Source organism: Streptopelia decaocto (assembly GCF_964273445.1).
Source record: "Streptopelia decaocto genome assembly, chromosome: 3".
Taxonomy (NCBI): domain Eukaryota; kingdom Metazoa; phylum Chordata; class Aves; order Columbiformes; family Columbidae; genus Streptopelia; species Streptopelia decaocto.
Window position 1 is genome coordinate 35,334,948 of NC_138656.1, and position 24,663 is coordinate 35,359,610.

Below are 24,663 nucleotides of genomic sequence, written 5' to 3' on the forward strand. Positions count from 1 at the left end.
ATCTTACACTCAAAGTCCCATAACAGGTTTAGATAACACTAAATGCTACAAAGCACACAGTGACCATACACATAAACACTGGATAGGAACGTACTGCGTACAGTAACAAGATGCCCTGTAATTTTTATCATCAATCTTAAAACACAAGAAAGACAAAAGAGATTTGATGTTAGAAAGAAATCAGTAGCAATATAATTCTGTAGAAAAACACCTTAGCGAGGTTTGGGTTTTTTTAAATGAGATTGCAGTTTGATCAGCAAAGTCTAAGTAAAAACATTATGACATGGATATGATAAACTAACAGTTTTCAAAGGCAATTAACCTCACAGCTGGAGTTCTGTTTTTACTAGGAAAAAGCATGCACTATTAAATAAAGCTAAAACAGTGTAATAGACACCCTCTTGAATATCACCAATTACATACAGGAGACATTTTTCTGAACTGTGGCTCTCTAGCACAGAAATAATTACATACAAGAACTACTTTTATTTGGTTTGGATTTAAGAAAATCTCTGCCTCTACAAGAAAAAAATTTGCCAGTATACTGGACATACCCAAGAATTATTCCCATTTTAGAAATTAAAATCTACATTTAAGATGAGGAATTAACTTGAGTCCATGTTCCCTAGAACAGAATTAAACTACAAATAACTTCAATGGAATCTACCTATTCTGAAACACAGATTCTAACATTCTATAATATAATCAAAATACAGTCAAATCAAGCATTAAAAAAAATTCTTTTAAAGGAAGTCTTACCTTTGGTGCATGCACATAATCTGTCTGTGCCCGAACAGTATATCACAGAGACAAACATATCTGGTTCCTCAGTGCCTTCTTTTTTAGGTGGCTCCACTTTGGCCAGAATTTCAAAGTTCGAAAGATCTAGTATTTTTACATATCCTCCCTGAGTAGTTATTACCAGGTGCCCAAGAGTAGAGATCTCAGATCTTCTCTCTCTCCCACTGCCATTTTTAGAAGTTAACTGTATTTCCTCTACAGGCTCCTCACAGTCATCCTCTCGGTTATCCAATATATCTGGTGGGAGCAAAATCATTGAGGTAATTGTGTCTTGGGGGTCTTTGATATGCTGGATTTTTACTGGTTCCTCCTCTAGAGTAACTATTCTAGTGGCATAATTCATCTTATAAAGCACTAGGTATCCACCACTAACGCTTCTCTGTTCAGGTTGAATTATTAAAGGTGTTGGTACATCTGCTGGTGAGTCATGTTGGATTACATCAACACTCGTGCCATTCATTACAGCAAGACTTGATTCTAGTTCCCCCTTCCTTCTATTACATAGTGCCGAGTTTAACTTATTTAAATTATTCAAGGCCTCTACTTGATTTATTGCACTCAGAGATTCAACAGGACAAGTCCTCAGTCCTACTAACAAATGAACTCCATCTGCACAAGGAGTGATCGAATCTACACACAAGTTCTCCTCCTCTGCAAACTTTGGCAGACGCAGGCACTGAACCAAAGTCCCAGGCTTGGGAACCATCGAGCTCCACTTGTCCGAGTCCGGAGAAGTCAGGGTGGCTGCAGCATCTGCAAACTGTTGAATGTAAGTCACAGGGGGATCCTGTAACAGCAACTGCTCCTGACTGTCCAGCTCCATTTCAATGATCTGTGGAACTGTGAAACCATCATCGTGTATACTTTTACTCATAATACTGTTCATCTGTGAGAAGAGTTTTCCTGCTTTTTCATCAGACTCCTTAATGCTGTATAGCAGCAATACAGGTAAAGTCCTCCTTACCAGAGGGGAATTCAGTTCTGAATTAGTGCAGGATTCATTGTCAGTTGATCCCTGTTCCGAGACACTCTCACCTCGAGTCCTACTTAAGCCATCCAGTGACCTCTGAGAGTTAGTGCTAACAGGAGAGGTAGCAGGTGATTTGTAGGTTAACAGACCTCCAGCTAATAAACAAGGAAAGGGAATGTTGTGTTGTTCTAGATGTTTTTCCTTCATCTTTTCACTCTTACAGTTGGCCAAACAGGGATTTGCCCCAAGTTCTTCTAGATCCTTAACCGTGTCTTCCAGAACATTTGCAACAATTTCCCACTGAAGCTTTTCAGGTTGCTGAAGAATACTGAGAGCTGTTATATCAAGGCTGACTTCCATGGTTTCTTTTTGTGACGTATGCCCTTTAAAACAAAAATGTTTAACATTACATATGTTCAAAAAAAAAGGAATTATATTGCATTTATTATGGACTTACCCTTATATTCAGCAAAAAGTCCCTGCACTACCATTTCAACATGTTAAAACATTCCATGTATTCCAGATTTGATGGTCAAGAAACAATAAGAGGCCCAGAAACATCCCTTCCACAGAGACTTCAGTTTTCCTAATTTTATCATCAAGAGTAAAAGTAGCGAGAACAGGACAATAGCCTCTGTAACTAATTTCCCAGTAAACAGCATCATCTTTCTACCAATTATTCTAATTAGGCTAGACCACCATACTGAAATCCAAATAATCTAATCAACTCAATTAATGTTCTGCCATATTTTATTCCCCTTCCTTCCTAGACAATCCAGTACCACCAAAAATCTGCAATTCTGCACATTTGTTCTCCAATCTTAGTTGAAAAACACATCATATTTCTCTAAAACTTGATACTCCCCACCATTAATACACCACCTAATAGAAAGAACTCCAAGCTATTATAAAACAAAACCCAGTAAAAGCTTGAAGGACGTAGCCTGATCCAATTAAACAGGACTGCAAGAATAACAATAAATCAGAAGACTTCAGCTAAATAACGTACATTTAAAAGATTACAAAGGACATCATCCAAACCCAGATTAAGAGGTGATTTAAGCATAAATGACAGAGAACCATCTTCGCCAACACTTTTGTTGAAAAACAATCTTTTTATATCCCAAGTCTATTCCCTCGTGTTTATTCACATCAACATGTTCTTTTTTTCCTAACTTGCTCATCTTTACTCAAAGATGTAAGATGGATTATGGAAAATAAGCATGCAATCCTCCCTCCCACTAAAAATTCTGATTCAACCTCTAAGAAAACAATCAAGATACAGGAACTCTCTCTGGCAATCCCCTGAATTTGAAGGGTTTTGTACACCTCTAATTTGCTCCCATTCTCAGTAAGTTCTTTTAACTTGTTTTGCATGTTTTATTGACAGCAAGATAAGCAATGCTTGTTGTCAAATAAGACATTAAAACCCTACTTTGTTGGTTATTAACTTTTCTCCTGTTTGCAATTTCTCCACCACACAGCGACTTAAATATCAACATTGCTTTCAAGATCAATCTTTTTCTTTTATCCTAATACAGTGAATATAATATCAGTGGTTTTGACAGAACTTTTTTACAAGTCTGAGAACAATTCCCCTCCTGTCCTCTAAACTATTACACGGAGTAGATATAACACACCTGTCACAGATTCTGATCTGGAATGCTCTTCACTGTCTGAATCCTCCAGTAGGTCATCACTGAAAAAAAAATACTGCATGAATGATACCATGTACACTGTAGCTGTATTTGTATTTTTAATTACTTTTTTTAATATAGTAAAAATGCAATGTGTATTGTAATGGCATTTCTTTCAGTCAGCATTGTACATCCATTGATGAGTTGGTCACACACACTAACAAAATAAAGACATTTTCCTCCATCATCAAAAACAGTAGACCAGCTTTCCATTTACCTCATTCTACAGACATAAATGGAATTAAAATGAAAGCCAGTTCTCAGAATCTTTCCAAGTAAAACAATACCAACCAACCAAAACCTCTTAACCCAAAGCCATCCTCTTCAAAGTGCCTCAAAATAGCATTTGAAAGGTGGAGCTGCCAGACTGGTCTTCAGTTCTACCAAGGAGATTTTGTAGCTAGTGCACAAAGGGTCTACAAACCCTAACATGTGTTGCTTTGAAAAATACTATGAGATGAATCATTTTTTCATAAAAGCAGATTCTGTTCAAGACACTTCTTCAAGAGAAATAGGCCCTTTAGTAGTTCTAAGAACATGTGAAGATTTTACACACCTGGCCTTTCCAATAAGAAAAAATTTCCTATTACAGGCACTTTACAGACAGGAAGGACAGTACTGCCTTTGCAGCTTCACATATAACTACTCACAGTACCAAGTCAGATCCCCAAATTTCATCAAACTGGATGCTTCCTCCTCATGCCCAAGAAACAGATCTTTTTTGTCTCAAACCTGATCAACCTTCACAACAATTCAATACTTGGATTCTCAGTCAGCTTCCCCTTGAGTGGGAAAGTGAAAGTAAATTTCATATAGATTAAGGAAAGTGAAAATGCCTAGTCTAAGCAGTTTGATCATACTGATGGTACTGACTCTTAACCAGAGCTTAAAATTGGCTTAATTACTTAACTCTCAAGGAGTTTACAGCCCTAAAGCTACAGTAGAAGTCTAGGCCCCAGCAGCTGTTAGGTCCCACACTCTGTTGCCCTTTGTTTCTATACGGCCTCTTCAGAAGAGCAAGCTTCATATTTGCCCTGCAGTGCTGTGGAAATCACATCAAGCTTAAAACCAAATACTTACTTTCCTGTGCATGTAGCAGTACTGTTATTTTCTGTGATGCTGAACTTTAAAAAGAAACATTCAGAAAACTAGCAAGACTACCTGAACACCTTTGTGGTGAGTTTTCCAACAATTATTCACTCTTTTGCTTGAGTTTCAGTAATATGAGAAAGAAGAAGCATAAATGAAAGAATACTGCTTTTTCTCACACGCTACTTTCTAAGCTTTAGCTTATTTAAAAGCTTGTGACAGGACTGTTTAATTGCTTAGAGTCTGTATGCATGTGTTAAAGGTAAAAAATGAAAGCAATTCCTAGCACACCTACATAATTTATTTTCAGAGACTCACAGAATCACAGAATAGTTTGGGTTGGAAGGGACCTTCAAAGATCATGTAGTTCAGAAATTACAGAGAAGCAATCAAAGAAAAGCATGTTCCATAAGTCCAGGAGTAGCTTTTACTTTCAAAACCTGAAATGCATAATTCATCACTAAAATGAAAAGCTATTCCAAAATTTATATTGCTTTCTCTTTTCTTTCTCTGCCTCTGTAACATCAGGTCAGGGCAGCAATGAGAGTCAGTATCTCTCTGTTAGTGAAGTATAAAAACTGAAACAGCAGGAATAAAATTGAATTGGCTTTAAAGACCGAAATTTAGATTATTCGTTTTTAAGTGAATTGTGCACAGATACAGAGTGATTAAAAGAATTATCTTCATTAAAAAAAGTAAACCTCACCAATCTTATGTTTCACAAAGCATGACTTAACTAAATGGCTTCTACCGCTTACACAGCAGCATTTCATATTTCTAATTTTGTAGACTGGCATACCTGTCTCCTTCTAATTTGGGTATATCTGAGCAGCTAGATGAATCTTCTAGCCATGCTAGTGTTGGTCTCCTTGAGTCAACCCCTGAGCTCTGTTCTCCTGACAACATAAGTTGCTGCACAATAGCCGGATCATACGCATTGATCTCAAATTTTAAGTGGACCTGAAAAATAACAACAAAAAAAAGAAGCAGTCTTTAATTTACATTGAGATATGCTTAATCAGTAATAAATTGATAGAAACTGGTTGTTTATATCATATACCTTCATAAGTTTGGAAACATCCCATATGCAGATCTTTCCTCGTTTTGTTGCAGCAGCTAGAAAATGAGGGCAACTTCCCGATCCAAAGCAGGCTATTCTGTCAGTGCCATCTGTGCAGGGAAACTGTGCTGGACTCGTTGCCAGTGTGACTGAGAGAGGTACATTCTGAGTGTGCTCACCCTTGACAAATGGGCAGTTTGGGGAATGTCTCTCATGTTCAGACCTTTTCATATTAAAAACAAACATGGCAAATATTGACTTCTCACCGTGAAAAATATACACATTATACAAAAACTCAGCCCTTGAAGTGAAGGTGAAGCTGAACTCTTTGAGCTCTATTGTAGTCAACCATACAAGAGAGTTCTGCAGCTTCCCCTGCCCTTGCTCAACAGTAGACTGTATTAAAGCCTTTGACCACTTAACAGATATTCATATTCAAATGAAACAATCTACACACAGTGCTCATAATATCATTAGTCTATTTAAAAGAAAATTGTTCTATAGGCAGTAGGCCATCATGTCCTCATGAAGAAAAGTGCAGACTAAGTTCTACAGAATGTACTTTAGAATTTGAAAGTTATATTATGATAAATAAACTTAAGATGAAGTCCTGTCTTTAGTTCCACATCCACACTTACAAAAAAATCAAAATTGAAAACAATCCTGAATGACACATTGACCAAGAAGTATGAAAAAAACCTTCTATTCTGAACATACACCTAAGGAAGAGACATGGCAAAGGGCAATTACACTATCACAAAATATCTGGAAACTATCAAGGGAAAGCAGGAGACAAGGACTACAAAGATAATACTACAAAGGAAAGTGTCCAGCAAGTCAGGAATTTGATGTGTTCAAATAATGATTTAAAATTACCAAATAATCTAGACAAAAAATGTTAAGATCCCTTTTAAAATCAAGATAAGGTCCCACATTTCTGCCACTATGTGCAATTTTAGCTGATTCAGAAAACTAGAAATGCATCTCGCAGCTTCACATAAAAGGCAAATATGCACTGCATGGCGACTGAAGTTTACGAATTAAAAAAAACCCCACACGTGTTTTATTCACAATCACACAGAAGATGGAGTTTAGAGCCCTGCAAAGAAACGTTTGCTGCCATCTTTGCCATGGAACAATTTGAAACCAGAATTAAGAAATACAACCAAGTACAATTTTGGAGGTTTAGTATTATACAGAAATTTGACAGAGTACAGGGAATGATTTTGTGATTTGTTCCATGTAATCATTGGTGGAAATTCATCCTTGTCAGTTACACTCCCTAAACTCACCAGAAATCCCACTGAAATAGTGTTGATCTTTGTCCTTCAAAGATTTCTAACTTCTTCAGCACAAAAATGAATCTATTACAAAGATCACTAAACTTACCAAGGTTCATCTGTAGGCTCCCAGCACACCAAACACACACTACAGGTAAAGCACATGGCTCTGTCATCTCCTGATGAAGCAGGCTATAAAAATAAGAAGAAACATTTCACATTTATATAGCTATGCAGTATGAAACACTTTAACTAGGTGATGAAGTCCTCTCCTTCTTTTAGTGGCATAATAAAGCACCACATCAAACATATAAAAGGCCAAAAATACATACAAAAAAGTGGCAGTATTCCACATGAAAAAAAAAAAGATACATCACATTACTATAGAAGAGATTTAAAACCAACACCTGTGCAAGCCACTGGATAAAAACCACACAGACATAGAATAGAACTCAGCATCACTGCTAAGGTTCAAAAAGTTTGGCACCTCAGAAGAATAACTGTACATCTACATGCTTGGAAGAACAAATTAAACAAATATTTCCTATTATGCCTTCAATCTGCTAGAATATAAAGCATTCTATATTATATCCCTCCTCTGCAAAGAACATTTGTTACTAACTGAATTGACAGAGGAAAAAGAAAGTAAATGTCCATTATCCTACAATTTAGCATGTGCATGACCACATTTCAAGTCACTGAGACATAGCTGGGAACGTGCAGATGCAATCCTAACATATTAATTCCCTGCATTTCTTCTCCTGAGTAAGTTTAAGAAATCTTCTATAAACTTTATCTACTTGCATCTATCACGCTTTGCAGTTCATATAATGAGATAGACAATATTGAAGCCAGTGATATGCACTGCCTAGCCATCGTTATGTAATTCCATAACATAAATACTTTGAGTACAGTAGAAATAATTTCAAAAAATGAAAAATGGTAATAAGCAAAACTAGTGGAATAAAATGGTGAGGTTGTATTTATTAACTGAGATCAATAATTGAGTAATGTGATCTAGGACCATTGTTTGTTACAATACAGTTTAAGTACCACTAGGAAAGTATGATTAGAAAACTCCAATGTCAAGCTTATTGCCTTTTTTTTTTTCTTTACTTCCAATATAAAAAGTAAGGATATTTATTCAGCAATCTAACAAGGAGAAAGAGAGACTCTGTAACAAACAACTTCATGTTTACAACTGTTGTTTAACTCAGGACAATTTGATACTTCAAAGTATTTTCTATGCTGAAGTTCAGAACAGTATTTTCTGTGATCTGTATAAAAAAAGAAGAAAACTCAAGGCATGAAAAATACGAAACTTAAAAGAGGAAAGAGCTGAATGACAAAACTTTTTCATTATGGTTTTTGCATAATCGAAGGAGTCTATTAAAGAAAAAAAAAAAAAAAGTTACTTTTTCCCCTGCTCCCCAAACCTTTGCCTAGGGAACAAATACCAAGAACAACTAAACCTTTTACCTGGTGATAGAACCCAGCTTGAGCCATAGGATCTGGCTGTGCCCACCTATAACCCACATGAGGCCATGAAGTGAATGTCTCCCGTCTGTTAGCTTCACTATACATCAAAGACCTAGAAAGGTGAAAAATTCTACATTAGAATTAAAGAAGTAAACTATTTATGAGATATTTCCAATGCTTTAGTAACAGTTAGCAATATTACAGCTGGTTATCATTAACAATTACAGAAAATTTACAAATTTCTCTCACTTGGGTGCCTTAAGTACAACCTCAGCAAAAGACCAAATTGCCTGGCATAATCCAAACAAAACAGTCTTGTGGCACCTCTAAAGGTTTCTCTAAGTTTAGCAACATGTACATAATATCATGCATTAAACAGTTCATTAGCGGTATGTGAAACAGCAAGAAAATAGAGAATAGGACTAACTCTGGCAAATAAATGAAAATCATCTAAGAGCTTATTCTGATATAACTAAGAAGTCAAATTCATCAAGTATTTTGTCTTAATATACCTGTCCACAGATCGACCAGGTCCCACACCAAGTTCTGGTCGTGCGCTGGGTAAGAGGTAAGACAACCTATCCATCACAGAGGATGCTACAGGTAAGGCAGCAATATTTTGATTTATCTTCTTGAGTTCATTTACAATGGCACTGGCGACAGACTTCAAAACATGATGAGGAAGGTGGAACATAACTGTTGCCCACTAAATTAAGAAAAAAAGTGCCTAGTTTATATTTTAAAATTTTAACATCTAAACAACAAATAGATCTCAAAAGCGTCAACAGCAAAACCAAACACATATCTTGCACCCTCTCGTGATTTCAAGAAATAATAAGGACACACAAAAGCAACCTGAACACAATGCAAGGAAAGTCAGTAACTTCAGATTTTAAGCTCAGTTCAGTTTATTAGTTGGGTTTCATCAGCAAGAAACTGACCTTGTTTGTTCTCTTAACAAGTGAAACTTCACACAGAGGAACTAAGGAACACATAATACATTCTTTAAACAAAATCTACCACACTAAGTCAAGCATTTTTTATACTTCAATAATGGTAGCCAAGCAAATTAGACTTGGAAATCCATGTTAGTACAGAGACAAATTCTTACCTTCGCAACTTTATGATTTGCTGCTGTTTCATGTGAGGTATTTTTTAAACCATCCTTCAGTTGTGTGATGAATAAGTCATATCCCTCTGTGCTAGAAACATCTACTTTTTCTATGCAAGCAGATAACAGCTGCTGAGCCTAAAATGCAGATGTGCAAGAAAAGTTAGCATGAACACTTAATAACTACAGACAAGAATTACATCTGTTTTGTTACTCTGGGAAATGTAAGTTGTCATGTCCTGCTTCATTATACCTTATATCAGCATAATTCCTGTAAAAGACCCAGAGTTGAGTAAGCATTTCCAAATTTTACTTTGTAGGCCAATCAATGTATAAACTTCAGCAATAGTGCCAGTAATTACTAGAAGTTCCCTCAAGGGTAATATTATAATACCAATGTTAAACAAGTCAGTCATATAATCAAATAAAACAGAACATATAGTAAAGCCAAGCAAAAAGGAGACATTTGTTGCTCAATGTTTTCCCTTCAAAAGGATTCATTCAGCTTTAGGGACAAAAAGTACGAACAAGAACAAAGTCTTGACATTTTTCTGAGTAGCTTTGTACCTTAAAAAAACCAAACCAAACCAAACCAAAAACAAAACAAAAAAACACAGATGAAAAAAGTTGTAACAAATTTAGAGATAAATTACTTAAAATGCTAGTATAATGAAGCTGAAAAATGAGGCAGAAAAAAACAGGCTAGTTTAGAACCTAGAAATTCTTAAAATTCACAAATAATGCATCTAGAAAAGAACACTATAAACATCAATTTAAAGTCTCTTTTTTTTTCCAAGTTGCATGTATTTCTAGCTTGTCCCTCTGTTTGTCAACTACATGTCAAAAGGTAAGAGTTAAAGGAACACTTTATGAGCAAAGCACAGCGTATTCTGTATCAGTTGTTAGGTGGGCTAACATCTGTAAAACGTTTCATGAAATCTTTCAAGTTACAAGCACAAGGAAATATTTCACAAGGGCAACAGCCAGCCAGGCCTTTAAAAAGCTGCAAATTGCTCCAAATGGAATGGGTCAAACAACCACTCAGTTATGTCCTTGGGGAGGTCATGGAAAGACAGATGGAAAGAAGGCAAATCAGTCCTCTAGCTAAGGCTGAATCTGTTTCTCAGAATTCAATAAAAAGACAATTACAATTCTTGTGATATCTCATTTTTCCCAAGTCTGTTGCGGATGACAGAAGAACACAACAGATAGATTGCGGAAGTTCATGAATTTATAGTGGAAGTAAAACCAGCATAGAGTATGCATCATAACTTGTCAATTCTGCTGATTCGAAATGCATAAAGATGCACTGCATTACCAGCAGATCTATCACATTAAAAGACAAATTAGGTGCAAAAACTTGCAGAAAAGTTCTAGAGACTAATAAAAAAATAACGGTTCTTGCTTGGATAAAGGTTTTTGACCTTCCTATAATGAAAGAGGTGGGCTGATGCATTTGTATGGTATTTGCCTACTATTTACTAAAATTTTCTGAGGTCTAAGTACGTCCGCTTTAAAATTCAAAGAACTGAAGACTGCTAATGTTTTTCCTCCCACCTCACTGATTTGACCACGAACTCCCCAAATCTGTTCCTACTGAACTATAACATTTTCCATTTTTTTTCTACAGGAAGGACCTTTACAGAGAAATGCCCTATTTTAGCCTTGAAATAAAGGTCTGTAAACTCTTTAGAACAAAAGAACCTTTAGTTAAAACTGACACAAACTTGCAGGTTGTATTGAGCTATGTGAGACTGCAAATCAGTGACAGCAAAACTTATGAAGGGAAATGCTGACCTATTGGTCTCTTCACACTCAGCCACACATACCGAGATTTTGTAACTACACCCACGAAGGGTGTAAAAATGATGCCAGGGGCAGCAAGCTTGAAAAATCTGGAAAGTTCTTATTGGAGACCTCTATGAAGCAACATTTTATTGCTGTTACTCCTACTCGAGATGTTAAAAACCTCACATATAACACACATTCTTCGTTCTTTGTAAGCACCTATAATTCAATACTCCAATAGCACTTAAATATTTTAAATCAACATTCAGGATAAGTTCATGTTGTTGGTGCATCACTCAATATAAATTTATTTCACAGAGAGATGAGTGGGAAGTGTTCTTTCCTCAGAGTGCTTTAAAGATTCAGAATCTGGATGGAATAGTCCAGTTTTGTTTTTTAAACTGTAAGCACTACTCTAAATATTACCATTGGCAGATGCTCTATGCTTTACCCAAACAACGAATTCATTTCACTTGTAATTGAAACTGTTGTACAGATTTACTTCCCAGGTCTATTACTTCATGAGTATTACAAAGGTGAAAGCTACTTTCCTCATCACCAAATGCTTTAGAATAGAAACATTCGTTAGCTATCTTGTATCAGGCTACATTTGAAAATAAGAATGCATGCCCTACCTCACCTAACAAACGCTATGCTAGCTGAAGGTAAACCACTACAACAAAATCCTAAGCATTACACTCTGAGGAAAAATGTATACACTAGATTCCCCCAAAGTTATACTAAATGCTTGGTTATATCATCTCATGCCAGGAGGAACTGCGTTAAAAAGGGAAGCCAGGTTTGCAGGGAAAAAAAGCCTTTCATCAGGAACACTGACCTAGGTAGAAAAGTTAGATTCCAACACTAATTCGTCACATGTAGCGACACCATATTAGCTGATTTTAATTGACTTTTTTTCCCTGAAAGCCTAAAACCAAACCAAACAAAAAAAAAAACCCACAAAAAAACACCAAAACAAAAAAAATCAAGGATGTATAGCAGCCAAGATAGACTTCTAGAAGTGCATATAAATTCCATACATAACCACTGACAAAGCTCTGGAAATGAGTCCTTATTTCTGGTCACTAAAAAAGTTCTTCCATCTGAAATAACATGCTCTTGATGAGGCAATCTCTTATTTGTTTGAGATACAGGTAACTGCAAAAGGCTATTGCCCTATGACAGCTAATAACTATGAAAATTTTCCATTACATGCTGTTAATAGCACAGGAGAAACTCAGGGTCAAACGTCTGGTTTCAATATTTCTGACAGAGTTATTTATATACTTCTTTTTTTCCCCTTTCCACATCTTACCTCTGTAACTGGCAATTCAAGCTGAACCACATCATCTTGTTTTGAAACAGGCGTTTGCAGAGCTGTGTCTAACAGTAAGATACCATTGAGATCCTTCCTACATCCTACTGCATAATCATCCACAAAGATCACTTTATCCACAGCAGAGATATACTGACATTTCACCCGTCCACCTGGTTTAGCTATGAAGGGAAAGACAAAAAGCAAAATCCGATTAGAAAACAGCTTTTATAAAAGACCTTTAATATCTGTTCTGGAAAGTAATGTAACACTTAAGCAAAATCTTTACTTCTTGAGATAATAAAAAAGTAGTGTTTTAGCCACAACAGCTTTCAAACTTTTATATTCCCTATATTAACAGACAAACAAAATCTATACAACCCATCGACAACTACAACCATTTTATTCCCATCATGGAAGCCATCATTCAATTCCTGCACCTATGAGGGGGCCTAAAAAAGTGTTTTCAAGACTAATGTGATAAACACCATTTCATCAATCAAAACATACTGAAACTTCTGAAAACTAAGTACAGCATATAATGTGTGTCAACGCTACAGGCATTCCTTGAGAAACCAAGGTAACTTATTTCTGCGCAGTGCTGCACACGTGATGTCAGTAACAGGTTCGAGAAGCTTGTTGGGGGTGCAAGACGGCTGTCAGCACATAAACAAGGAAAGGCTGTGGCAATGGATATTATCCCCAAAAATGTTTAATGTTACGCGGAATTATTACGTGTATGACATGTCTAAGGCTGGATGGATTGTAAAACTAAATCCATGTAATATGCTATCTGTGTAGAAGGCAAATTGCTTTAATTCACAGGAAGTGTAAGCTGCTGCTACAGAAGCAGACTGTATGTATAAGTGTATAGACACACCATGCAAAGGACAAAGCTGAAATCACTGGATCATCAACACAGAGCTCTACTTGGTGTACAGGAACAGGAGTTTCATTACATTTTATATTAATCAAGTCCCATCCCTGTTCTGCTCTTTCCTCAGACACTGGGTACTGGTTTTATTACAAATAATTAAAAATCACCATTTAGCATACAGATAAAGCATTCAGATAAAGACAGCTACATAATTCTGTTGTCTTCACACTTTTATACACTTAAATACATATTAAAACTTCTCCAAATATAGGGCACATCAGCCTGAGCACACTGCATTTGTTGTATCCTCTCTTGAAAGCTCAGGTCAAGAATAGTTGTCAGCTGCCCTTCTCACCAAAACGTTGGAAACAATGACTCATATACTCTCAAAATATAGGACATACGCCTTTGCCTGCATGAAGTATACTGCAATTGCAATCATTGCTGAAACACTTCAAGAAGCCTGGAATCACTTGATAGTTGTGAAGTTGTTAGTCCTAGCTCAACAAAAAAAGGTCCTCTGAATGGCAAATCAACTAGTTTCAAACTGTATTTTTGCCAATACATTGGAATTCCTCACACAAGACTTTCTAAAGACAACACAGCTGCCCGCAAGGGGGTAAGTCACTCTACAGAAAAATAACTGTTCAACAAAAATTCAAACACAAGTTTTAACATCTTCATTAGTTTCAACGATGTACAGTATCTATTACGCAAATAAACTGAAAGGTATCTGATGCCCTAAATTAGAAACCTCAGTAGATTCATATGGTGATTGCAGTCTATTCAGTGTGATTCGAGTGATGGATCACCTCAGGATACCTTCTTCTCCTTCCCAGAGAAAATGGGAGAAGCAGCTCACCTTTTCTTGCAGTGCCAATCACCCTTATTTTATCATTTCTGTAGTGAAGTTAGGGAAATTTCATGTCTAAACCACAAAATGGCTAACTAATATCCTCTGTGTAAGTAGTCACAAGTTTTAGGCACCAATGAAGATTCCTAATGAGGTAGATAACAAACCTAATTAACATAATAATTCTGGGCCATTAAGAAAGAAAACAAAAAGTTATAACTACAGCACAAAATACATTGCCTAGCAGCTGTGATTCTCACTGTGCTGGTTAATACTTTGGTTGGTTACATTAACAGAAAGACTTTGGCCAAACTATCTCTACAAAGTTATTTACAGTTGCCAGCTGTATTTTATTCAAAGCGTGATGGAGCTTCAAGGCAATGACTGAATCGACATTTAGTGTCATTCCAACACCCTGGGAAACACAGCTGACTGGTTTACACTTTGAATAGCCTCTGAACTGTTCACAAGCTATTTTGCAAACTCACGAGTTTAATTTTGAAGTTCAGAAAACACATTTCAAGATGGTTCTACCGCTAGTAACAAATGATATTATAGTTCACATATGGCTGGCCATATGATTAAAACAGTAGGTTGAGAACCGGGAAACTGAAGAATTTAGAAGTCACCACTATAGAAAAAGTCACCACTGTAGAAGAAATGCCTAAAGAGTTTAATCATCCTCAAAGCACTGTCAGAGGGTCCTTTCTAACTCAGGATCAAGGTTTTACAATGTGCAAAATTACTCAGACTGATATCCTTTGAAAAATCTACTCGTGGCATTAGAACATTATGTCCTGGCTATCCAGCTTGGCTAAGTTTACTAGCAATAAGTAGAGATCTACAACTTCATAAGTCACAGTTCAAAAGTTTCACATAAACTCACTAAATTACTTAAGCCAGATCATTAAAATCCAATTTTTATCCCCATTTTAGCCCTAGTTCCTTCAGTTGTAACTTATTTTGGCTGCTGGAAGGAGAAACAATCAAAGTTTTTAACAATTTTGCTTTTCAGTCTTGGCGCAAGTGGATCCTAACTTCTCCCAATATCTCCAGTGTATCTGTCTAGGATTAAAACCAAAACATCTCGCAAGGAAGTCATTAAGCCTTTTGTAAGTTCATATAAGAAAACCTGACAGGCTGCCAGCATGCTAGAAGTGCAAGCCCAATAGCATACTCCAATATGGCATGTCACCTATAGCAACCTTAGAACAAGCAACCTTACTTAAAACTTAAACCAAAAGCAAATAAACATCAGATTGCAGAAATTAAGAATTTGAGAATTTGAACATCCTCCTTCCTTCTTTGTTTCAAAGAATACAGAACAGAGATTAGCAGTTTCCTGTGATCAAAATTTGACCTACAAAAAATATTACAAAAAAAAGCTTATCTGGAGAGTATATAACAGTCTAAGCAGCATCTATTGGGCCCCCTTTTCTGCAGTCATTAAGATGAAACAAACTAATTAGAGAATTAGCCTCGCATTTCAAGAAGTAGACAAATTAAAAAGCTTGTCTCCATTTCTCTGCTATAGATAGCTTTAGCCTAAAAGCTTTAGAGCTGAAGAGAAAGTGGCTGTCACCTGAACATATGTGGCCACCATCATAAAGCAATGTAGGTTAATGTTGATAGTAACACCTTTGATCTTTTCAAATACTGAAAAAAAGTTAATTTGCCTTGAAAACTGCTAGCCAGTAATGGTACTAAAACATATCATAAAGTCAGCAATTCTCTTGACAGGAAGCTCTCAATGCACAGCACACAAAAAACCCCCAAATAGTTTCTAGATCACGGTGAGTTAATACTTTTATCTTCAGCTATAAAGTGGGAGTGGTACACACGCGTATCATAGCACTAATTCCATAACGCTAAGATCCAAGACCAAGCAAATACCTAAAGGAACAACCACAACTTTGACCTGTGCATGCAACTAGGTCTTTAGATTAAGAATTAAGGTAAGATTTTTTTGAGAAACAGAAATCCCATCAGCCCAGCAAAATGCACACATTATGTGCACTGATACAAGTTTTTACACTTTCAATTTAAATGCGAATATCCAAACAGTATCTCAGCACCCATTTCAAACCCTGAGAAGATAAATGGAAGAAGTTTCAGGAGATTAAAAGCTCTATCTATTCTATTAACTTTGTATCATTAGATTTGAACAGCAAGATATTTAAAGGCAAGAGAATCCCAAAACTCAAGAAAAGGGAAGGGTACAACTGTAGAAATCCTTAAAATTCACTGTTAAAATTAAAAATAAATTCTTAATTTTCCCCTTTCTATTGTGAAGTGTGGGTGCAAAGCTTGAAGTTTAGGAGATATTAGCACTCATGGTAATATGCTGTGTGAAATTCTCCTTCCAGAAGTCAGGCTAGCAGACAGAAAAACTATCCTTGCCATTAAGACAAAAATGCTTCTTGCCAGGACATTGCTCAGCTACTTCTCACACATTTTTCACATGTACCTGGGATTAAAAAAACATATGTACCAGTTGTCCTCATTTGTTGTAAGGTAAGTACCTTTCCTATTGCTACAGTTTCACATAATCATAAAAACAACTAAAAAATGCAGCTAGGAAGCATAATATCTCATTATATGCTACCTAAGTAACACAAGTTTGCCAAGGCAAGTATATCTGAACACTTGCAGTTTGAGGAAATTCACACTACAAATAAACACCTATCTTAAATTTTAACTTGCTGTCGTAACTTGCTGTACTTGCAGGAAACTACTTTGAACTAATACTACATAAAATCACAACTATGGATGAGTTGCAAAGGGTAACATTTTCACACATAAGAGGACAAAAAGCAACGACTGCAAGTTCTGGTTTAAAAATTGCAAAGTTGTCTCTAAATTGTTTTACATCAGTGGCTCCCAAAGGAAACAAAGACATGGTGGTTATGAACATTTGGGAACACAAGATGGCTATGACATGGCCAAACCAGGCCATGACTGCCCATCGTTGCTGAACTTATCAGGTACAGATTCTCTCTTGTTCCTCCTCTTCTCCTCCTCACCTACATCTTCAGAGGAAACTTCAGCAGTGCAGTTTTATCTTCCAAGTCCAGGCCAAGCCCCTTTTTAGCTCTAAACATCACCTCAGCAAAGAACTCTGCTGCCACCAGGAAGACACTCCAAGGGTCCCTCCTTTCCTAAAACAAGAGCACTCTCAGACTTGAGGAAAAGATGGAAAGGAATTTATTGGATGAAAACAAGTTCAAGTTGTTTTTTTAGATGAATGATACAGACCGGCCTAAACCAGCTATACACAAGCAACATTTTCTCTTCTAGATTTCACTACACACACACACACCTCCATCTGACACATCACCTGGACAAGCAGTCCAAAATGACTGAATAAAGCATAGACACATCCAGAGCTGAAACAGGAAAGAAAATGAAAACTGTTCTCCAAACAGAAAAAATGCTAAAGGCAGCAGCTTAACATAACAAAGCACCTTGAAACTCCCTTATTTGCCAAAACCAGATATAGTTAATCAAGACATATGATCCACAGTTTATCTTTTCCTTTAGCAACAAACACAACAGAATTGTTTCAGAATCAGTTTAATTATATTATAGCTGGTTCTAATAATCCTTATTAGAGTAGGAAGATGTATTATCTGGGCCAAAGCATTGGAGACTGCCACATGAATATTAACTAGATGTGTCTGATCAAGCAACTACGAACAGAAGCTGACATTAACACTTAAAAGGTTCCAGGATATAAACAAAAACTGACTAAGATCAAGGGAGTTCATATCTCACTAGCTTTGCAGGCACAGGGTCATCTTCCACTCTACAGACTTAAACCAAGACTGAATCAGCAGGAAGACACTGGTGAGCTCTTTGTGCCCACACTCTTTCTGTTGTTTCAGATCTCCATGTATCTGACATTACTGTTGCTTTGCATGCTGTACAGAACACAATGGCTCACAGAACTTTATACCATTATCCCAAGAACAAATTATGAAAGCTTTCACAAGGTATTCTACAATCCTTCTGGCAAACTCAGGTAAATTGTGAAAATTTAAATCCCTGCAATTCTCTTGTAAACACCTCAGGGAGGATAGTGTCTTCTTCAAAATTTTTCTCAAAGTGAAAAACTATGATTAAAAGTGTTTAGGAAAGATGTCTCTCAGAAATTGCAGACAGATTCCATAGCATCCACCCAGAAGCAGAGGCAGGCAAGGAATACCTCACAGCTCACCAACAGGAAGTTCCCGCTCTTCAAGAGAAATTCCTATCACAGCATTTGACAACAAAGAAACTTTGCCAGATGAAATTTTACCAACAGTTCCTCTTTTTGTCAGTAAAGTGGGTAAAGCACCTGTGTCCGCCCACTATGTACCCTGCAGTCTCTGTAACAGGAGAAAACATCTCCAGTTATGGCACTTTTTAAACTCCCAAGACTGTTTGGCAGGAAATGGTTTAGCTTCCCCCTGCTGCCACCAAGCCCCAATATTATAAGAAGCTTCCAAAACATCAAGCTGGGAGAAGCAGAAAGTTCTCAAAAGCAGATGGGTGGGCTACAAGGCAAGTGAAAAACTGGCTAGACTTTCATGTGTCAAGTTCAACACCTACCTGGCAGCCAGTTATGAGTGGCATTCAGCAAAGCTTGGTACAGTTTATTGTCTTCATCAATGGCTTGAATGATGGGACAGACTTCACCTTTTGCAAGACTGGATGACACCAATCGGGAGGCGACTGAGGGCAACCGATGTATTAAATGGCAGGGCTGCCTTTTAAAAGGATCTCAAAAAGCCAGAGAAATAGCTTGACACAAATCTCCTGGAGTTCAAAGACATGCAAAGTCCTGCATCTGGTACGGAATATAACCCCATACATGAACAGAAGCTGGGGACCAACTGTCTAGATGGCAACCGGAAAGAAAAAACTCGGGAATCCTGATGGACAGGCTGAACAAGAGGCAGCAATGCATCCCTGCAGCAACAATCTGCTACCATGCAGGGAATCACCCAGGCAGTACATCAGGGAACAGCCTTGTCTCCTCCACTCAGCAATTTTGAGCCCACATCCAGAATACCAAGTCTGGCTTTGGTCCTCAATCTGAGATACCAGCACATATATAAAAGTCCCACAAAGGGGTAATAATTAGAGGGCTGGAGCATACAACAGGAAAATAAATACTGAGATAACTGGGCTTGTTTAAAATGCAGAAAAAAGGGTTTAGGAGGAAATCTAACAGCAGTCTTCCATTACTGTAGCAGTAGTTTGACAGCTATGTTAAGACTGCTGAGTTACTACCTATCTTTCTCTTTTTGACAGTACTTTGAAGGATATACAACCCTGAACACAGCAGCAACCAAACCAGATTCAGAGGAAAATCCGCATAAGCCCACATTTTGTCCAAGACAGTGGTCTAAACCAAGTGGTTAGTGAAGAATTTAAGAAAGGCTATGTATACAATGGTACTTTCCTGCAACACTCAGCCCCTGCTAGTTCATGCTCGGGGACCTTCTGAGCTAGAAGTGACTCTTTTTATGTATAATTATCTTTGATAGGTTGTTCTTCCATTAGTTTGTCCAACACTGTTGTACTTCCACAAACATGTACTTCCAACATGTGTACTTCCTCAATGTTCTGTAGCCAGGACCTCCATATTTTTACTGTTTCTCAGTTACTTCTTCTGATGCCCTCAGCTCTTATACTAGAAGAGACAATCAACTCCAAATTTACATTTTTTACACATCCAGAATTTTGCCTCTCTCGCTGTCTTACCTCTCCATTCCAAATCATCCCCACCACCATCTTTATCAAGTTGAATGCTGTCTCACATACATTAACAATCCACACCTTCTGTTTCTACATCTTTTATACTTTTTTTGAGATGGAAATATCAAAATTACACACATAGAGGCATTGAAATGGACTTATATTCTCAGCTGGGTTCTTGACAACTTCTCTAGTAATTGCTTATACGACAACTCCTGAGACTTTAGCTGGTATTTCACATTTCTAGCACAACTCCAAGATCTCATTCTGGTATTATGAGTCAGTTAAGAGCCCAGTACAGCAGGCTCCAACTCCACTAAGATCTTAAGAGTACTTCAGATGAATTAAATGCATCCTGATGTTCTCCTAACAACTGCTTCTACATAGGAAAGCTGAAGTAGAACAGACTAGATCCATTAATGCTTGTTATATTTAAAAGTGAAACTATTCTTTAGGACACCTTTTCAAATTCTTTAGAGAAGGTGGCAAAACTAAAGGACCTTGTATGTTTAAGACATCTATCTGCAGCACAGGAACACTTGAACATGGTGACTATATTAAGTTTAACTTTAGTTCTGTCACTAAAAGTGGACATTCAGAAAAGCTCACTTAAGCCTTGTATAAGACTGGTCTTGCCAGGCTCCTTCTATAGGTAATGGGAAGCAGGTTCCTCCAAAAGTTCAGAGTAAGGACTCCTCCTTTCTCTGTACTGAATGGATAGGGAACCTAAGATTAGCTGTTGACAAAACTAATCTTGTTAATTTTGACTTATAAAAGCTACAGAAAACTGAAAAACAAACAAACAAAACAGCCACACTATTAAAAAAAGGCTATCAAGCAGTGTTGCATGTCATCATTTACATCAGAACATGAATCTAGGATCTTGTAGAAGACAGGTCAACTAAGTCTGCCACAGTATCTCCACAATAGCCACAGCGCCTTCTTGCTCGCCAATAAAACACTCCCTATCTTCCCACTCTTCACTGCTACCTCCCCAGCTCCCCACTTCCCTAATCCTTTCTAACCCTTTCCCCATTTTCATCCAGCTACTCCATCATAGCTCTCAGTCCCATCCTCACTCTCACAGCTCTTCCTTCTCATAAGGAGTTTTTCATGATAGAGTCTCTGTGACCTCTCACCCAATAAACAGTTTATCAAACTCTTTTCCTACAGCTGCCAAATGCTCAGATGAGGTCCTATTTGCTTCACACTCAGGTCAGGAGAGTGCAGTGGATCAGTTTTCCCTCCATAAACTGTGCAGGGGCCTCAAGAACTGCCAACAGACTGTATGCCATGCAAGCCTTCATTAACCAGCACTTCAGACTGGATATGTGTTTTCACTAATGTTACTAATTTTCAAGACTACTTAACTGATACAGAAATTCCCTCCTCTCTTAAGTTACACCTTAAAAAAATTATCAATAAAATAGTGTTTACATTAATGTGACAGTTATTATTTCCATAATTTTACACTTTTAATGTAAGGTGTAAAACAAAAGCTGCTTTTTCTCCCCTGCCTCTTGTGCAGCATCCTTATCTGCTCCTTCCCCTACTATACATGCAAATCTTCAAAATAAATGTTTTGCATATACGGGACTTCCTGCCTAATTTTTGACTAACAGCGTGCGCTAGATCCTTAACAAATCTTCATACCCTTCCCAAAGCCAAGGCAGCAAAGAAATTGGGCCAATACACAATCCACTATTTGACTCCACAAAAAAACAAAAGAAGCTGCAAGTTTTGGTATCCAGATGCACTTCACAAATGGAAGAAATAAGGACAACTGGCTGTTCTTTCCTGAACTGTCCACTCAGTAATAAGCACTCACCTGGTGACTGCAAGCAGCCATTGTAATTAAGAGAGCATTAACTATTTAAAGGACAGTTTTCTAACAGCAGAAAGCAATACTGTGGCATCACTTAGGAACCATCAGGACAATGAATGGATCCATGTGTACATTTTTAAATTAAATTATGTCGAGGAGCTACTGATTCCAGTGGAATAGGCAACATCCAACAAGCTATCTCATAACATGACCTAGGACAGACTGAGATGCTCAAAAGTTGTCCACAAGTCCACATGGTTGTAAGCCTAATCACCACTGCCAAGACAGTCTAAGAAGCATTTTTGAAGTATGTCATGCTGTTCAGGGAAAACTAAAGAATCCTCGTAACAGCAAGCATGTGCAGCTTTGTTTCCTGATTTGAAAGAAACTCAGAAATACAACCTGAAATAACAGATCAGGACCACATTAAAAAAAACCCAGACATAATAGCTATTAAAAGCTTGAAAGAAACAACTAAGGTGAATCTTCAGTCTAGGACAGATTTTTCTTATACTCTGCCTCATAAAATCTTAGGTGTTTAATTTCACTTAAGCTCAAGTTATGGAGACTAATGCAATAGTAACCATAAAAATATTTTATAAACAATATAACTAAAGACTCAGAAAGAGGTTCTACTGAGCCAGCTAACATTACTGTTGGCTGCTAGAAAAGACCAATTATAGGAGAGCAGAGCACACTAAATCCAAACCATTGATGACCATGATGTTCAGAATAGTAAAAAGATTGGAGCTTCTGAAGATTACTAAGCTGGGCAATCCAAAGCAAAAATGTTCTCCATGTTTGCATTACTTCAAGTCCATCTGAGATTTACCTGCTTTTCCTCACAATGTTCTGGACTTGAACTAATCAATTCTATCTGCCAGAACATATTTCTGCTAAGTTTCTTCTAAATTTTATGTGATGCAGTACACAACATGATTGGTAGCTGAGCTGAAGGGTTTATCACATAAACGTATTAAAAGCTGTATTGACCAAAGCTGGACCACAATCAGCACTGAAGCTGAAAATTAGTATTTTCCTGAGGATTCCTCATATCAATTATGAATACCTTAGCTACTTGTGAGGTGGAACAGGGGACGAAGTCAAGGTTCAAATCCCTGATGCAGGGCACAGTAATTCCTCTTCGGGACAGTAAGAAACATTTCAAGATAAATCTTCCTGCAGAAGACCTTTTTCAGAGTCCATTTGCAGAGAGCTAGACAATTTCTGATTATCTGACATTAAAGCATTCTGCAGCCTTTAATAATACCGCACTACTGTCACATTGACAACCATGAATCCATCAGTCCAAATATGAATGATCTGGCAATAAAATAAAAAAATATTGTGGTATCTTGCCTTGCAACTTAACATATGCCTGCATTGCTTTCTATTGTTACTTCTGGGATCCCTGCAATAAGCACAGTAATGCAAACAACCCTTTAAACGCATGCGAAGAGATCTCTATTCTTACTCTTTTTTTAGCTTCTGCAGAAGATAATCCAGATGTGCTTCCAAAGAGCCTGGAAATAGCAATTAACAGCATCTTGACAGCCTGGCAAGATGCATAACAAGTAAGAAGGGATATCTGACATACTCTGATTAAACTAGCAGAACAAATGGAGTACACAGAGATCTAGAGTCTTTATTGGTATCAAACACTGAGCTCAAATCTAACAATTGTCCTATTTTGTTTTTTCCAGTGCTTAAGGCTCCTCATGAATGACCTTAAGATCACATAAATCAATAGAATGATCTCTTTGAGAAGCATTTTACCCAGATTAGCATCGTCAACCACATATACTCAAGGGCAAGGGGGGCTGTAGCAATCACCAGATGTTTGACAGTACTCCCCATGCAATGAGAAAAAAAACAAGGATAAAATTCCATTAATAGCAACGGCCTTCATAATTAATATTTTTGTATCTCATAATTGAACAAATTAAAATACAAGCCAAGAAGACACAGAAACTTGCCTCAATTCTGAGGAATGAAGAAGACAACTTGAGGAGTATTACCACAGTGAGCTTGAAGCAGTTGAAATTGATGATGATGTCTTCAAATAATTCAAGCCTAGAAGTGGATATGAGAGTACCTCAACAGTTTCTTCCTAGAGATTATGAGAAGTGTACACTCCCTCTACAACTTCCAAGCTACAAAAAAGCATCTTTTCTTCTTGTTTTGCCTCCTGCATCACATGGAAAGGAGTCAAAGAGAAACAGAACCAGACATCCATTGATAGATTTCCAAGTCTCCGTAATTCAAAATGATCCAGCTGAAGACAAACAGGACTTCCCAAAAGGGAACACTGACAAGTAGACAATGGTGCTGAACTTGCTGGCACAGGTGAGCCCCCTCGGCTGGGATCTATTTCCTTCTAAATTCTTCTCTTGGAGGAACAACAGTTGAGGGCCTCTGGTGATAATGCAGACTCTGTTTCCCCTACAGGAACTCGTACATACATGCAGAGAACACATCCTTCCCTCTATGGATTCAGAAGTCTGTATATTAATTACTGTTAGGGCCTCTATAGAAATTTAGAAGGCTTTAGCTATGAAACAGTGTGCATTTTCACAAACAAGACTCTGAAGCTATTGCTATGCCAAGTTAATCTAGAAAAACCTACAGAAACATTCAAGATGGTCACTTTCCACCTGACAGTACATTTCAGTTTCTTATTGTGTTCCTGGCCAAGCTTCTCTGGGAATTACAGCACTCTCCCAGTTCAAGGAGTTTTCTTATTTTACTTGTAAATAGAAGGAACTGATAAATCAAA

General features: G+C 37.3%; 1 protein-coding gene across 7 annotated transcripts in view; it reads right to left on the reverse strand.

Moving 5' to 3' along the window:
- Window positions 1–24,663, reverse strand: part of BIRC6 (baculoviral IAP repeat containing 6) — a 183,831-nt gene that overhangs the window by 155,374 nt on the left and 3,794 nt on the right. For all 7 annotated transcript variants that reach the window (XM_082047541.1, XM_082047537.1, XM_082047538.1 and 4 more), the window contains exons 2-10: window positions 12,591–12,772; window positions 9,488–9,625; window positions 8,889–9,082; window positions 8,377–8,488; window positions 7,007–7,089; window positions 5,618–5,840; window positions 5,357–5,517; window positions 3,412–3,470; window positions 760–2,154 (exon numbers count right to left, since the gene is read on the reverse strand). In XM_082047541.1, coding sequence (XP_081903667.1) covers window positions 760–2,154; window positions 3,412–3,470; window positions 5,357–5,517; window positions 5,618–5,840; window positions 7,007–7,089; window positions 8,377–8,488; window positions 8,889–9,082; window positions 9,488–9,625; window positions 12,591–12,772 — 2,547 coding nt within the window. The remainder of the gene's footprint in view (window positions 1–759; window positions 2,155–3,411; window positions 3,471–5,356; window positions 5,518–5,617; window positions 5,841–7,006; window positions 7,090–8,376; window positions 8,489–8,888; window positions 9,083–9,487; window positions 9,626–12,590; window positions 12,773–24,663) is intronic.